The 17,712-nt window shown below is 37.7% G+C and overlaps 1 protein-coding gene across 1 annotated transcript in view; it reads left to right on the top strand.

Moving 5' to 3' along the window:
• The window catches only part of HEATR1 (HEAT repeat containing 1), a 46,014-nt gene that overhangs the window by 22,884 nt on the left and 5,418 nt on the right, over positions 1-17,712 (top strand). Inside the window, exons 21-37 of the mRNA XM_025448496.3 lie at positions 828-997; positions 1,397-1,555; positions 2,746-2,988; positions 3,463-3,594; positions 4,283-4,386; positions 4,547-4,690; positions 5,332-5,450; positions 5,549-5,670; positions 6,865-6,993; positions 8,979-9,209; positions 9,954-10,080; positions 11,278-11,438; positions 14,365-14,411; positions 14,515-14,638; positions 15,441-15,581; positions 16,079-16,365; positions 17,017-17,167. Coding sequence (XP_025304281.3) covers positions 828-997; positions 1,397-1,555; positions 2,746-2,988; positions 3,463-3,594; positions 4,283-4,386; positions 4,547-4,690; positions 5,332-5,450; positions 5,549-5,670; positions 6,865-6,993; positions 8,979-9,209; positions 9,954-10,080; positions 11,278-11,438; positions 14,365-14,411; positions 14,515-14,638; positions 15,441-15,581; positions 16,079-16,365; positions 17,017-17,167 — 2,591 coding nt within the window. The remainder of the gene's footprint in view (positions 1-827; positions 998-1,396; positions 1,556-2,745; positions 2,989-3,462; positions 3,595-4,282; positions 4,387-4,546; positions 4,691-5,331; positions 5,451-5,548; positions 5,671-6,864; positions 6,994-8,978; positions 9,210-9,953; positions 10,081-11,277; positions 11,439-14,364; positions 14,412-14,514; positions 14,639-15,440; positions 15,582-16,078; positions 16,366-17,016; positions 17,168-17,712) is intronic.

Genomic DNA, 17,712 nt, shown 5'->3' on the forward strand with positions numbered 1-17,712 from the left:
CCTGTTAAATTCATTGCTGGTTCTAGAAGTAGTAGCTGGCAGAAGTAGCTATTTCAGGTACTGATGGAATGTAGAAATGATAAAGCTGTGGAATTCTTAGGTGGATTATTAAATAGGACATTTGGCTAGCTATTTGGAAACATTAAAAAGTTCTCCTTTAAAAAGACTCCAACCTTATTCCTTAGACAAAAATTTGACTTGAATTAAAGGTTTTACATTAAAGAAACAAACCAGCTTAGCTCTAGCATTAGAAGACAACAGGACATGTGGCCTCTCTAAATATGGAGACAGACACTTGAACAACTGAGAGTGAGGAGGGCCTGCCTTTCTAAAACTAGAAGAAAAATTGGACTTATTTCTGCATTGGAAACTCAGACCTCAATTAAGGACAAAATATTTGCAAAGCATGATGCACAATAGGTAGTTTGCACACTTGGAAAAATATATGTACAGAGATGTTTGTTATAGCAGTTTTAATGCTGAAAGACAAGCAGCAGGTGAACTTTCACCAGTAAGATACTGGTTTAAAAAATACAGAAAATACAGTGGAGAAACATACAGTTTTAAAAGAATGCTTTAATTTAGATACATTTCCAAAATAAACTGAGATATGATAGTTCCTCTGTGTGTGTGTGTGTGTGTGTGTGTGTGTACACACTGGGTGTGCTGCTCTCATTTGTGTGTTTTCAGGAGGATACACTAGCATGTATCTAACATTTTGCTAGAATCTTCGGAGAGAATTTCAGTGAGGGGGAAAACTTCAACATCTACCCTTTGATACTATTTTTGTTTTTCTAATTGCTAATTTTTTTTCCCTTTGGTTTTAGTGGTGACATCTCTACTCATTAATCTGGGAAGCCCTGTAAAGGAAGTACGAAGGGCCTCCATTCTTTGTCTTCAGGCCCTCAGTGGAGTGGTGTCTCGGTTCCATCTGGTAATAGATCATTTGGTTCCTAAAACAGAGGAGATCACCTCAGATGCCACCTATGCTGCTCAGGTAAACTCATCAGCAAAGAAGATTGATTACATGCATATGTCTGTGTATACCCATCAACAGTTTCATCCTTTCTTGACATTTTGCTTTATAGGAATTTTGATTGACTTAAGTCATTGAATTTAGAAACTAATGTCAATGTCTGCACGTCTTTCTTCCATTTTTTAAAAGATAACAGTACAGTGTTTCAGTTATGCTTTGCTTTCTTTGGCTAAAAGGCCAGTATTTGGGTTTTAATAGTAAGCTGAGAGGTATTGATACCGTTTTGTTAAGGTTTCAAGGGGAAATGAAAAATGATTATTAGTATTACATAATTTGGAAGAGAATCTTCCATAATTAATAAATTTAGCCTTTGTAGTTCTTTAACTCTTTTTTATCCAATTTTCTTTTTTGATTTTCTAGGATTTAGCTGCTTTATTTGAAGAACTACAGAGAGAAAAGAAACTGAAATCTTATCAGAAGTTATCTGAAACTTTGAAAAACCTACTTAATTGTGTGTATAGTTGCCCATCTTACATTGCAAAGGATTTGGTGAAAGTACTTGAGGAAGTCAACAATGAGGTATGTGCAATGCAAGTGGCTTGTACATTCCATGTAATGTTACAAAATACTATTGTATTTGCTCATGTTTGAGGAAAACATTTGCAGGAGTTACAAATATGCACTCATAAATGAAAATTTTCTTACTGATTTGGGAGGGGGAAGTGTTGGTATAGAAACAGGTACAGAACATAAACAAGCAAATATTGGTGGGGTTTTTTTTTCCATTTTAAAATTGTGTATTTTCCCTACTTAATCATTTTCTTGATCTGAAGTGATTTTAAAAAAGGGAAAAACACTGAAGGTGCACTGCTGAGAAAACGGTTTGTGTGTTTTGGTGAAAATCCTCCACAAGGTAATGTATTTGGACATAAGAGTGAAGATTCCAGAATCATTTGTTCATTTGTAAGATGTATGTGGTTAAACATTCTTCTGTGGGAAAATCCATAGCTTTCATTACGTAGTCAGGAAGGCCTTATGATAACAGAGAAGGAGGTTGTGGAGCACTTGTTTATGTGATGGCATGTGTCAGCAGCAGTGTTCCAAAAATGCCTAGATGCTTCACAGTCTTGAACTGACTACAACCTGGAGAACTAAAACAGGGGTAAAATGCAGTGAAAACCACATGATTAGATTTTCTTGGTGGGAGCAAACAGATGGCATTTATCAGCTCTGTGTCATTCCTTGTAGTTTAAACTAGGAATTGACTGTCTTGTTCTGTGAAGGATCAAATAGTCAATATTTGAGGCACTGTGGGTGACACAGTCTTTCTGAGGGTCCTCAGCCCTGCCATTGCATTGTGAAAGCCAGAGCCAGTTATGTAAACAAATGAGCATGGCTGTGTTTCAGGAAATAAAATTTACAAAAACAGATGGTCCTCTGGATTTGGCCCATAAGCCGTAATTTGCTAGCATTTGGTTTAGTCATTAAAGACCTCACATTATACTTTGAAGGTTTATTTGGTGAAACGTGGTATTTTAGAGAAAGCTAGAATTTATTATTGTAGTCTAAAACTTTAGTTTGTATTTCCTGTTGTCAAAAAGTGTTGGGACACCCATAAATTACTCATCTCTGAAGGGTTTAGAGCTTTTGATCATTATAAACTGGCTAAGCTCCCAGTCTTGCAACATCATATCTTTGGATGTCTTTGTAAAACAAGCAAAAATATATCATATGGATAAATGTTTGCTAATCAATTTCCCAAACTTTAGATGGTGCTTTCTCAGCTGTTGCCTATGGTTGAACAACTGTTAGAAAAGATCCAGAAGGAGCCAACAGCTGTCCTGAAAGATGAGGCCATTATTCTACATCTTATTCTGGGAAAATATAATGAATATTCAGCTTCCCTTTTACATAAGGACCCAAAGAGTCTAGATATATTTATACAAGCCGTGTATACAACAAAGGAACTTTACACAGGAATGCCAACTATACAGATAACAGCTCTTGAAAAGGTCAGTGACTTTCTTCAGAAACTAAAATATAGGGGGATCCCTGGTGGCTCAGCAGTTTAGTGCCTGCCTTTGGCCCAGGGTGTGATCCTGGAGTCCTGGGATCGAGTCCCACATCGGGCTCCCTGCATGGAGCCTGCTTCTCCCTCTGCACCCCTCTCTCTCTCTCTCTCTCTCTCTCTCTTTCACAAATAAAATCTTTACAAAATTTGTTATAAAAAAGAAACTAAAATATGTTCAAGCTCAAAATTTTGTAGTTTTTTTACTTGGAGAAGCTAAAGTGGACTGGGCATGTTTTAAAAGGAATTTATTTGTCCTGTTTTTGCAAAATTGAATGGTGTACATGTGTGATTAAAACTGCATTTTAGCTGACAAAATGGGAACAATTTTACATTGTAAGAAAGAACAATATAAAGGTTATTTTTGGAATTCACATTTGTTTGTTGCGTTCAATTGCCTTTTTTCTACCTCCTCTAGATTACAAAGCCATTTTTTGCAGCTATATCAGATGAAAAAGTTCAGCAGAAGCTTTTGCGCATGTTGTTTGATTTATTGGTGAATTGTAAAAATTCACATTGTGCTCAGACCATTAGCAGTGTTTTTAAAGGGGTAAGTTGCAAACTTTCTGAAAATCTCTGATTTCCAGGGCTTTTAGAAGTCAGATGTTAGCATTAACAAGAATTGTGGACAAATAGCTCATAGACAAGTGCAAAATCAAAATTAAAGGTTTTCACCGCTATTTTTATTGTGTGAAATATTTATAGTTTTAACCAGGTTAGGTATGTGTGTTGGTTTGAATCTTAAGGTTAGATGGGATCTACCTGTTTTATACAAGGATGTTAAATACAGTACAGGTTATACTTGTACATAGTTGTACATCAGAACAACCATTTGTTTTGTTATTTAAAAATACAGAATACAAGTTCACAAAATAGGTAATAGTATGGGGAAGTCCCAGTATCCCGATTTAGCAGTTCTTAGGATTTTAACATATTTTCTTAGATTTCTAAGATTCGTTACGTGACACAAATTAAGGTGCAGAGCAGTGTGTATAATACACTCCTGTTTTTGTGGTATTGGTATTGTTTTCATCTTTATATAGCTGTTGGGATATGGAAAAGCATACATAAGAAACTGTCAGTGGTGTTTGCCTTTGGAGATTGACTTGGGCATTAGAGTCCTAGGGAAATGTGAAGTGGATATGGACATTTTCACTGTATCTTTTTAAGTCAACATTTATTTCTCTAATTTTATACCATGGAAGTGTATCATCAATCATTCTTCCTTCATATTTCAGATTTCTGTTAATGCTGAACAAGTCAGAATAGAACTGGAACCACCAGACAAAACTAAGTCCTTGGGCACAATTCAGCAAACAAGAAGACAAAAAATGCAGCAGAAGTAAGAGGAGTGTGATGAGAACGTTCTGTTTATTCCCCAGACCTTGAATGTTACGAAACCATTATGATTTTTTGATATCTGTCACTTTGGCGTAAATGAGTGATAATTTTTATTTTCTATTGATAGTGTTTGCTTTTCCAATATTTTATCTGTTTCCCAGAAAATTACAAGATCTAGAATCTGTTCAGGAAGTTGGAGGTTCTTACTGGCAAAGAGTAACCCTCATCCTAGAATTACTGCAGCACAAAAAGAAACTCAAAAATCCTCAGATACTGATACCGACTCTTTTTAACCTGCTGTCAAGGTACTGACACTTGCCTTTGCTTTTGATCTATGAGAGAATAGGGTTCTAATTCATTTACATCTTATTTAATCTTCTTTTTAAAATATAGTCTTTTCTTGCTTAACTAGTCTGTAAAATAAAGCAAGTTAAGTACTGTAGTTGAAAGATTAAAAGAAAGGTGTTTGGTACCCACTGCCAGTGCCCCAGAATGAATGATCTCCTGTGTTGTATAGTGAATGACCATTCCCCTTAGGGTCTACATCTTTATTTTCAACACTGTGTCCCTGGGGCATCTTTACTTTAAAGATACAGTGTGAAACTTACTATATTTTTTTAGGTGTAATTTACCAGATTAAGAACTGTAGTGTATGCTGTTGTATTGTGGATATTTGCTTTTGTTTGAAAAACAATGTAGTCCTCAAGGTTGTCCTCTACAATTTCAAATAGGTTGATGCAAAGTGCAACAGGGAGGAGAGTTAAAATTTGACTTTAAGCACCTCTTATGAGAAAAAAATCAGATCTTACATCTTTTTTATGACTACATTTAATGTTAATATTGTAGTTATTCCTAATTAAATGTGTTCTGGACAGTGGTCATTAATGTATCACTGAAATTGTGTAACTTTCATTTCCCATTATTTCTTTTCCGGGGCATCCCGAAGGAGTTTAGAACCTCTGCCGCCGGAGCAGGGAAATATGGAATACACCAAACAATTAATTCTTAGTTGTTTGCTCAACATCTGCCAAAAACTCTCTCCAGATGGTGGCAAAATATCAAAGGGTATGTACTTTGTTGGAAGGAAAGGGTAGAAGAATTACCTGCTTTGCATGTGAATGTACCTACCACTTAGAGATTTTTTTTCTTTCGCATCACTATAGATGTTCTAGATGAGGAAAAGTTCAATGTGGAATTGATTGTTCAGTGCATCCGTGTTTCAGAGATGCCACAGACCCATCACCATGCCCTTTTACTTTTGGGTACTGTTGCTGGAATATTTCCTGTAAGTATTAATGATCTGAGACTTCAGCAAATATTTTAGGTATTTTCTTTCTTCACTAGAAATGTGTAAGTGCTCACTGGTCTGAATTCAGTGGACTTTGGGTCTTACTGGTGGTACTTTCAGCCCTGTCTCTTAATAGCGGAGGGTAGCATGAGCTGGTTGATCTTGCTAATTTGGGTCCTTGGGAGTAATAGTGACCTTCATAGGATTATTGGTGAGGATGTGACTGGTAGTTTATGGTTTATAGTCAACACAGCGTGGCATGGTGTAACTGTCCAATAATCAGTTGTGTTCATGTTATTTGAAAAAATTACCATCCCATTATCCTCAGACAGCCTTCAGCCAGTGAGTTGAGAAAAAGTAATTTGATTATAAACTATCTCAGTTAAAAATAAATAAATAAATAAACAAACAAACAAACTACCTCAGTTAAGGAAATCATGTTCCTTATAGAAGCATATCTTTTGAAGAAAGTGAAATTTTTTTTCCTCTTGGGGATTTAGGTCACAGGTTCTTAACCTGGAGTTCTCTGTGAGCTCTAGTGGTCTTTCAGTATATTAATACCATGTGCCAGATTTTATGCATACAGGATTTTTTTTCTTGGGAAAGAGTTAGTAGCCCTCAGGGGAGTTGATAATCTAAGAAAAATTAAGAATCAGTGATATTTTTGTTTTTATTGAAATATAGTTCATACACCGTAAAATTCACCCATTTAAATAGGCATACTATTCACTGATTAAAGTAAGTTCACATTTATAAAATATCACATGGTCTACATCCCCAACATTTTCATCACCTCAAAAAAGAAACACTGTAATCATTAGCAGTCACTCCTCATTCCCTCTTATCACTACAATTTCTGCACTGGCAACCACTGATCTTTCTCTTCTATATAATTTTCTACCCACCAGCAGTTTATAATACTAATTTCTCCAAATTCTCCCTGCTAGTTGGTCTTTTTTTTTTTTTTTTAAGTCATCTTAGTGTGTGTGAAGTATCTTATGATTTGGATTTTGCCCATATTGAGCATCTTTTCATGTGCTCATTGACCATTTCTTTGTCTTTGAAGATATGTCTTTGGATCCTTTGCCCATTTTTAAATGGGATTATTTCTTTTATTGCTGGGTTATAATGAATCATTGATAATTTAGTGTGCTCAAAATAGAAAATGTTGAAAGATGTGTTTTCTTTCAGGATAAAGTTCTACACAATATCATGTCTATTTTTACATTTATGGGAGCCAATGTCATGCGCCTAGATGATACTTACAGTTTTCAAGTTATTAACAAGACTGTGAAAATGGTTATTCCAGCACTTATTCAGGTAACCTGTCTTTATACCGTCATTAGGGGTTTTTTGTTTTTTTTAAAGTAGGCTCCACAACCAATGTGGAGCCCAGTGCTGGGCTTGAACTCACAATCCTGATATCAAGACCTGAGCTGAAATCAAGAGTTGGACACTTAACCTCCTGAGCCACACAGAACCGCCCGCCTCCCCAGTATTTTTTGTTTTTAATCTTAAAATTTTTATGTAGTGTGAAACTTTAGTAGTAAATAAGTGACATTAAAAGCCTTTGTGAAATGCTCAGGTATTTGGGCTTCTTAAATTTCAGAATAGTGAAGCTAAGAATTAGTCTTAGTAACAATGTCCTTTCCAAAAATATGAATCAACATGTATAGCTGGTTATGCTGTGCTAAAAGGCTGTAACTATACGTGTCTTAATGTTACTCTGACAGTGAATTTAAGTTTGCTATATATTTCAAGACATTGCAGTTGGATAATAAATACCTTATTCAGGTCAATGAAGATAGGACATTTTATTTTATTTACTTATTTTTTAAAATTTTTATTTATTCATGAGAGACACAGAGAGAGAGAGAGGCAGAGACACAGGCTGAGGGAGAAGCAGACTCTAAGCAGGGAGCCTGATGTAGGACTTGATCCCCGGTCTCCAGGATCAGGCCCTGGGCTGAAGGTGGCGCTAAACTGCTGAGCCACCTGGGCTGCCTGAAGATAAGACATTTTAGAGCTAGAGTGGCAAATTTGTTAATATACAATTCAACAAACACTTTCCAAGTGTTCTCTAAGAGCCATGTACTCAGAGATGATTGAGTCTCTGCCAATAAGGCTGAACCATTTGAAACTAAAAAGCAGCCTTGAAGATGAAAGAGCTTGGTTATCTGCTTGAGTCTTCTGTTTACCACTACCTGTTGTTCATGTCTTCCTCACATTATTGACCATTCCGGGGATGACCATCAGTACCATATCCTTTTAATCTTGGTATTAGGTTGATATTTTCTGTGTCCAACAAGTTGGCAAATACAGGACACAGATATAAAAAGGAAAATAACTGTATTCATCAGTATCATATATGCCAGTTGAATAGGTCAGTGCTGGAAGAGTTCAGAATAAAGGCAGTATGTATGGGCCAGGAGGACCACAGAGTTTCATAAGAAATAGAATTTGAAGGACGCCTGGGTGGCTCAGCGGTTGAGCACCTGCCCCTGGCTCAGGGCGTGTGATCTGTGGTCTCAGGATCGAGTCCCACATCAGGCTCCCTGCCTGGAGCCTGCTTCTCCCTCTGCCTACGCCTCTGCCTTTCTCTCTCTGTGTCTTTCATGAATAAATAAATAAAATATTTAAAAAGAAAAAAAAATAGAATTTGAATGGATATGAAGAAGGACAGGATTTGCTTGATTATGTGGCAGGGTCTGGGATTGTGGACAGTTGTGTATGTGAAGAATGTAATATGGATGGATTTGTGGAGTGCAAAGTGCTAAGACATGGAGAAGCAGAGGGTATTGGTTCGTTCCATTCTTTCATTCAACAGCTGTTGTTGGAGTATTAGTACCAGAGTTAAGTAGTTTGCATGTTATTCTAAAAGCATCAGGGAGCTGTTAGCCGTTTCTGTGTTCTGCTTTTGTAGATTATACCCATTCTTCTCAGGCCTTGATTTGCGCAGGCTCCCAGCTGGCCTGAGAGCAAACTTGGTATAAGTGCCACATACTTGGCATCTACCATTCCGTACCTCCTGTTGCTATCTTTTCCCATGTGAATCTTGTTCATACAGATGATAAATCTTCTTTGTGGCCAGGCTCCCATCCTAGACTTTCCCATTCCCCTTGGGGCCACACAGTACCTGGGGCATAATCTATACTTATTGAGTATTTACTGATAGATTTTTGATTATTCAAATTCTTTTGATGACTTTTTGGAGGCACATATGAATACCTTTCCGTGTCCACCTAAAAGCTTCTTTGTGAAGGGTTATTTGCTCCTACTCACTGTCCCTGCTTGCTATTCTGCAGTCCGACGGTGGAGACTTTGTAGAAGTCACAAGAAACGTGGAAGGTGTCGTGGTGAAAATCATTAACGTCTTTGTGGATGCACTTCCACACGTTCCAGAGCACAGGCGCCTGCCCATCCTTGTTCAACTTGTTGATACGTTAGGTGCAGAAAGATTCCTCTGGATTCTCCTTGTTCTGCTTTTTGAACAGTATGTCACTAAGACAGTGCTGGTGGCTGCCTATGGAGAAAAGGTCAGTGGGTAAGACAGGGTGATTAGAAGGAAATGATGTTTCACACACATTTTGTGATACTTTCTGGTTTATGTGTGGGGCAGTGATGCTCATGTCTATCATTTAACAGTACTTGCTCAGAACTGTTTTTAAAGATATTTTTGATGTTCTTTACAATTGCTTTCAGAGCCTGTGGCACTCTGTATATTCTCAGTAGCAACAGATCACTTTCTGTGGGTGATCTGACTTTTCTGGGAACTAGTCTGTAGTACATGCTAACTGGTTCTATTTTAAGCCTAACATAGTACAGCTGTAAAGTGATTAAACTATGTTTCTTGAAAATGGTTTTGCAGGCTTTCTGTGGGGGAAGGGAGGAGTGTCAGTATCATTAAAATTGTTCCAACACTGGTGATTGTTTTAAAGAGCCCTATTTGGAAAGATGAGGGCAGAACTTATAGGTCAAAAAATGTCTTTTTAGACATAGGATTTGGGAATAGATCTAGACTTACTCTAAGGGGCACATTTAGTTCTGCTAGAAATTGCAATGCAGATGATCCTAGAATTATGCCCACATAATTCTCATAAATTGGCTTTTTTAGGTAAGACACTCAGTAACTCATTCATCTACTGATACACATGACTGTAAGGAACAATATGTAATCCTCTGCATGCTAAGAAATATTTTTAAAACATTTCTTTAATTTGTAGTTATTAATATAAAGTTGATAGGTGTGGTTTTATTACCTATATCTCTTCTCTATACAGGATGCTATTTTAGAGGCAGACACTGAATTTTGGATTTCAGTCTGTTGTGAATTCAGTGTCCAACACCAGATACAAAGCTTGATGAATATTCTCCAGTACTTAATAAAGCTGCCAGAGGAAAAAGAAGGTAAGCATAATCAGGTGTTAGTTATTGTTTAATCTGAAAGCTCAAGAGAAGCAGAAGACCATGCAGGTTATCCTTGGAGCACATAGTACAGCTTTAGAAGGGTTTTTTGTAAGTAGCTTAATAATTTTTAATTTAAGTGTATGATTGTGTGTTTTCCCAAATCCTTATGGAAAATAGAAAGTAGGACTTCTGTTTGCCTCTCCTCACACATTGGCTTTCATTCTTCTCTGTTTTTGTGCGGATATGTTGGCTGTGGAGTGTTCACAGGTGTACATTGTGAATTATAGTAAAATGACAGCAATTAGCAGGAACTTACTAGCTGTCTCTTCCTACTAAAATATTTGTGAAGACACAGGAAGAAAAAAACAGATAACACAACTTTGGTGACTAAATATTAAAATTTTATTGTATATGTGAGTCTTGAAAAAAATTCCATTCATGGCAGTACCAATGAGACTGGTTTGAGAAAGGGTTTGATGTGTTCGTAGTTCTCTGTTCTTTGAAACAGAGCAGCAGGGAACATCGGAAGGAAGATACAAAGGGCTTCATGGGGACTGTTTTCTGGATGGCTAGCTGTTTTGGCCAGGCAGCAGCTTGTCTGATCCTATGGTCTGCTTGGGTCTGGCAGGGCAGACCAGCCTGGAAAGCTCTATGTAGTGACCTATTTATGAAGGAAGTCTTCAGTTTGAGTCACTCTCCAGCACAGCGTTTTCTAAGTGGCCCACTGAACTCCCAGTTACTGCACCTTCAAACCCCTTTATATTAGATAAATTTGGATAAGAGATTCTGCAAAGTTTTAGGACATACATCTATGAACTTTTAAACATTGAAGGCTAGAGATGACCCTCCTTCAGTCTGTTGTGGGCCACCAAATTAATACCTCTTAGGCTTCTGGATTGGGGATGGAGGCAACATTTCAAGATACCTTTTGTAATACCTTTTTCTTTCATTTGCTTGTCTCAGTTGCCCTGGTCTTTTTCTGTTTTGTTTTTGTCTTATATGCTCTCTTCTTGGGGCTCTTGGATATTTTGTCAATAAATACACATCTTTCACTAATTCAGAAGGGGAGGAAATGGCTGTGGCAGATTCACCAATTCCTCTCAGAAAATTATATCCCATGTACCATGCTCATTATATCTTTTCTAAAGATTCCACTTGAAGATGAGTGAGGTCACTTGTGTTATTGTTCTTTTTCAGAAGCTGTTCCCAAAGCGGTATCAACTAAAAGTGAATCACAAGAACAAATGCTACAGATTTTTAACATAGACACTCACACTAACAAGCAACTGCGGCATTTGAAGTTTTTGTCAGTGTCCTTCATGTCTCAGCTCCTGGCTTCCACCCGTTTTATCAGAAAGGTGATGTGTTCTTTAAATGTATTTATGATAAAATTATTTTTTCTGAAGGGAACTATCTTTTAAATTAGTAAAAAAGAGATTGGCAAATATAAAAACATGAGGTTAGCCTTTAAAGATAATAGGAAGAAAATGGTAGAATTTACCATAAACTGTTTGGTGTGATCTGTTTAGGTTGTACATATATATATAAATCTTGTGACTATTTCCATTCTCAAGTGGTACATAGGTATACCTTGTTTTACTGTACTTCTCAGATGGTGTGTGTGTGTGTGTGTGTGTGTGTGTGTGTGTTTTATAAATTGTAGGCTTGTGGCATCACACAAGTCTCCCAGCACCATTTTTCCAACAGCAATTGATCACTTCATGTCTCACATTTTGGTAGTTCTCACAGTATTTCAAACTTTTTCATTCTATTTGTTATGGTGATCTGTGATAAATGATTATGACTTGCTGAAAGCTCAGATGATGGTTAGCATATTTTAGCAATAAGGTATTTTTAAAGTATGTATTTTTTTTTTTTTAGATATAACACTTTTGCACATGTAATAGACTACAGTTAGCATAAATATAACTTCTATATGCATTGGGAAACTAGAAAATTCATTTGACTCACTTTATTGTGTACTTTACAGTGGTGGTCTAGAACTGAACTTTCAGTATCTCTGAGGTATGCCTGCATACCCAACAGAAATATATGAGCATATATTTAGCATACATGTTAAGACACATTGATAAGAACACATAATAGTAATATTTGTGGTAGCCTAGAATTGGAAACAACCCAGGTGTCTGTCAGTAGTGGAGTGGATAAAGTGTCTGTCATCATAAATGGACATGAGTGAATCTGATAAAGATAATGCTAAAAGAAAGCAGGCAGACACAAAAGAATATACCTTAATTCCAGTTGTATAAAGTTTAAAGACAGGCAAAACAAATCTGTGGTTTTAGAAGTAAGGACAGTGTTTACCTTTGGGAAGGAAGAAAAGGGTAGTAATGGGGGTCAAATAGAGGAAGGATTCTGAAGTGTATAATTATAGGCTCTTTCTTTACCTGCATACAATAAGTTCTATACATGTGATTTATATGCTTTCCTGTTTGTGTGTTAACCTTTACACACAGAGAGGAAGAAGGAAATAGAGAAACAAAACAAAGAGAAGGAAGAATTGGGAACATCAGAGTGTTTGAACATTGAAAGTCTGTGTTCTGTGTCTACTGCATGAGCAGGTCAATGGGGAAACCATATGATAATTTAAGTATTTATAGAGAAATAATTCGATGAATTCAATACTTATTTATGATTTAAGAAAAAATCCTCTTAGCATCTAAGATGGATGGGAACTTCCTTGGTCTAAGGAAGATACCAGAAACTAGTTTATATCACACTTCATAATGAGACAGACATTATAAAGTCCAGAACAAAGATGTCCTGTCGTGTTGCTGTTTCTGTTGAGCAAAAGAATGAAGTGTAAGAAATGATAATCACCAAACTCCTAGAACTAATAATTAGCTTTGCAAGCTTGCTTTATAGGGATTAGTGTGGACAGTGCTCCATTTCAGCTTGCCAAGGACTGGTGGTGTAAGAGCAGTTAGATGGGTCAGTGTTACTGAAGTCTGTCTGGACACACACCTGTGTGTATGTAAGAAATGTGGTAATGTGGCAGTGGCATTAGAGAGTAGTTGGAGAAAGAGAACTGTCCAATAACTAGAACTGGCATGATTTGCTTTCCATTTGGGGAAAGAAGACTGATCTCACACTGTACACAAAAGACAATTTTAGGTAGATTAAAAATGTATTTCAGTGTGAAAAGGAACACTTAGAAGAAAATAACATTTTGACCAGAGGTTAGTGAAGAATTTCTTTAAAAGTTCAGTTCAACAAAAAGCCACCATAAACAAAAGGAAAAGAAAGCCACAGACATAAGTTGATAAATTCAGTTCCTATTAGAACATCTGGCAGAGAACATGAATTCACTAAAGAGGAATCACAAATGGCCAATTAATATACAACAAAATAACCTTCCCTAGCAAGGAAATTGCAGATTAAGTGGGATGCCACTATGATGTCCATCAAATTGGCAAAAATTTAAAAGCTCTTAATACCAAGAAGTGGCAAGGCTGTGGGGACACAGTTATTTGTGTCCACAGAAATGGATAATGTCTCCAGATAGCCACTTGAGAAAGCAGTCTCCAGTCCAATCAGAGACACACATCTCTTCTGATCTAGCCTTTCTCTTTCTTGGGTATATGCTCTACAGAAACATGCCTGCTTGTTCTTTTTTTTTACCATTCTTACTAACAGAAGAAATGGACATAAACAAAACCTCCACAGTGAACAGAGGTGGATGAGCAGGTCAGCCACAGTGTGTTCTGTGGCTATGTGCAGGAAGCACAGAGTGCAGTTAAATGAGCACTAAGTTGACATGAATCCCCAAAGACAGACCTCAGAACTCCCATGTTCCAGAAAAGCATGTTGCTAACTGCTGTGTACTCTGACAACATTTAATGGCAGGTTCAAGTATGTGAGGCTGGGGGTACCAGAAGAAGGAAAGAGGGAGAGATACATAGGGGGCTACACCTGTATCTATAGTGTTTCATGTCTTAAAATTAGCTAGGAGCTAAGGGAAGTGCTTCATAAGATTAGTGAGTAAATGAGTATAGATAGCTGTATTTTTCTGAATCTTTGTAGTGCTTTACAGATGTCACAAGTATCTAGAGTTATCATTAACATGAATAGAAGAATTAAACTAAGGGGAATGGAGTTGCTACAATATGGTGGGGACGAACTGAACCTGATTAAATTGTAATGTCAGAAACAGCCCCTAAGAAGTTTGAATTGAATTGTCTTAGCTGAGTTTCACTGCACCTACCTCAAGTGATGTTATTACTAGCTTCCATACTGTTCTAATGATGTTTTCTTAAAAATTAGATGGTTGAAAGTGGTGGTCCTCAGGTTTTAAAAGGCCTTGAACAGAGGTATGTTACTTTTTTTTTTTGACTTGAAAATAATTTCCAACTTTCTATCAAAAAGCTGGAAGAATAGTGCACAGAACTCTCATGTGGATCTCCTTTGTTTTAGGTTGCTAGAAACCGTTCTTGGCTATATTAACACAGTAGCACAGTCTGTGGAGAAAAATGCAGACAAGCTAACTGTGAAGTTTTGGCGGGCACTGCTGAGTAAAGCTTACGACATGTTAGATAAGGTACGCTTTCGTTTCCCCCCAGCCACTGTGTTTATGTCATTGTGGAACTATTTGACATATAAAGTTTTACTTTAAGAATAAACCTAGCAATAGGCTTTCCTTTTTTTTTTTTTTTTTTTTTAATTTTTTTTAAATGTTTATTTATTTATGATAGTCACAGAGAGAGAAAGAGAGAGGCAGAGACACAGGCAGAGGGAGAAGCAGGCTCCATGCACCGGAAGCCCGATGTGGGATTCGATCCTGGGTCTCCAGGATCGCGCCCTGGGCCAAAGGCAGGCGCCAAACCGCTGCGCCACCCAGGGATCCCGGCTTTTCTTAATATAATGTCGCTCACGTTTTTTTCTTGGAAAGAATCTTTTGATGGCTAGAAAGAAATTCATCTGAAAAATGATTGTTTCCCTACCAGTTATAAGCGCATGTGCCTCTGTAAATATACTTATTAATAGTCAGTGGTCTAATACTGTATTATGTTCTACTTTATTCAAGTGGAGTAAGAGAAAAATACCTCTTTAGGTAGTGTACATGGGATATTAGAAATATCACTGGCCTTGACATTTGAATTGCCGTTTGAAATCTAGCTACAAAGCAGTTCACTTACTCAGCATCAGGTTTTTTGGCTTTTTTCTTTTTTAAGTGAACGTGATTAGTAATGCCTACCTGAAAGATTAGTGTTTTAAGAAATAAAAAGGGACCTCAAAATGACTGGAACCTAGAAGCTATGCAGTGAATAGAAATCTGTCTTAATCTGAATGGATCTTCCGTTTTAAAAAATTTTTTTGTTTAATGTGAAACTGCTGTGTAGGTCAATGCCTTGCTGCCCACAGAGACATTCATTGCTGTGATCAAAGGACTGCTGGGTAACCCACTGCCATCTGTCCGCCGGAAAGCATTGGATCTTTTGAACAATAAGCTACAGCAGAATACGTCCTGGAAAAAGAAAATTGTAAGTGAAGACTGTGTGTCAGACCCATTTACCATTCTTTGCTTTATCAAAGAGCTGCATTTAACTCCCTTAAGTTTGTCCAGTGGGATAATTTAAGTAAGTATATCATTATCTGAATATAATGCCATGAGGTGTGTTTCTAAAATGTGATGTTAATTCTAATGGGAATTGTGATAAGAGTTCTTAGAATGGAATCTCAGCCTAATGAAATTCTTGATAATATGGACCATACGTTGTGTTAGCTGCAGCATAATTCTAATCTTCTTTTACTCCAGACGGGTAGGGTACTTTATATAAATGTCCAAAATTGGTCACAAGCACATACACTGGCTCGGTGGTAAACAGATGGGGAGACGGTTGCTTGTGTGTAATTGTGTGGCATAGGACCTTTGGTCTGATTTCCATTTAGGCAGTCTCAAACTGTGAAAATGGAAAAGTGAACCAGTTTATTTTTTTCTGAGCTTTAATCATTTGAAAATTTTGGCTGATCTTTTCAGGTTTATCGTTTCCTGAAATTGGTTCCAGTCCTTTTGGCCATTGTGCAGCATAAAAAGATGGTAGAAGAACAAGCAATAAACAGACAGACAGCATTGTATACCCTGAAGCTTTTATGCAAGAATTTTGGTGCAGAAAATCCAGGGCATTTTGTCCCGGTGCTGAATGCTGCTGTGAAACTAATTGCACCCGAAACAAAGGAAGAGAAGAATGTCTTGGGAAGTGCCCTGCTGTGCGTGGCAGAGGTGGCCTCCACCCTGGAGGCGCTGGCCATCCCTCAGCTTCCCAGGTATGCTGACTGGGACCTGGGACCGGAACCAAGTTGGGTGTCTGGTACAAATTGAAAAATAATACCATAACAACTTTTTTGCTTCTAAGTAGAAGTTGCAAAAGATTAGATTTGTTAAAGATGTGATCTTCAAGCTAAAACCCACAACATTATCATTTCCCTTTATGTTTGTTGTGTCCCTGTTTGCACTCCCCTTTGGCCAGCTGTAACTGGGAAGTGATAGGTGAAGCCTCTCTAGAGGGGCTCAGCTGTTTGGGCAAAAGCTTATGCTCCTGACTTTCTCCTTGGGTTTGGGATTGATTAGCTGTGCAGCCCTGGCAGGTTACTTTGTCTGTTAGAGCTTTGCCGTCTCTGACACCAAGAGAATACCCACTGCGTGGGAATCTGGGGGGGTGCCATGCATGCGAGATTTTTCACACAGTGCCTGACAGGTAGCAAGTGTTAGATTGAAGACCTTGGTATTTTTAAAAACGACTGCACTGACTGGGTATCAGGAGATTTCTTGCTCTTAGTGTCATAAAATGTGTTGACACCATTTTGTAGGCTGTTACCATGGAGTGATGTGGCAGGCACAGTTTGGATTTTTCATGACTTTTCCATTCTCTGTCTCTTCTTAATTGTTACTCGATACCTCTTGTTCCTTAATTCTAGCCTGATGCCGTCATTGCTGACAAGAATGAAGAACACCAGCGAGCTGCTCTCTGGCGAGGTCTATCTGCTCAGTGCTCTGGCAGCCCTGCATAAGGTTGTGGAGACCCTCCCACACTTCATCAGCCCTTACCTGGAAGGGGTCCTGTCTCAGGTGAGCACAGTGACCTCAGCGTGATATGGGGGTGGGGGAGAATTGGAGATCTGATGATTTTATTTGTTCTTTAAGTTTTCAGTTTCTGTTTGGCAAGAAGGTTTTTATTTCTGAAAAGCTATCTTGCTTTATAGTAAAAACATGTGCCTTTCTCTCTCCCATCCTCCCACCTGCTTGATTCTGACATCAGTATGGTTATTGCTTTCTTCTAAGGCTCATCTCTTTTTTGATTTTTATAAAATGTCTTTGCCTTTCTTCTTCCCCTCCCCTCCTTGAGATTTTTGGCATTGGGCTGGTAGAGAGCTGCCTTTTATTACTTTTTGCTAGTGTGCCCTGTTTGTTTCAACATGAAGGGATTTTTAATCCTAAGGTAACTTTTTGAGTAGAATTCTTGTATTGCAGTTCGGTGGATAGTTGGCAGACAGGCACTGGGCAAGTGGCATTTCTAACTGAAAATGCCCCAGAATGATCCTTGTTCTGTTCTATTTTATCGGTCATTTGCCATTTATGAGGTTAGGAGCCTTAACTGCCATGATGAAAATTAT

This window comes from Canis lupus, chromosome 4, assembly GCF_003254725.2.
Source record: "Canis lupus dingo isolate Sandy chromosome 4, ASM325472v2, whole genome shotgun sequence".
Classification (NCBI taxonomy): domain Eukaryota; kingdom Metazoa; phylum Chordata; class Mammalia; order Carnivora; family Canidae; genus Canis; species Canis lupus.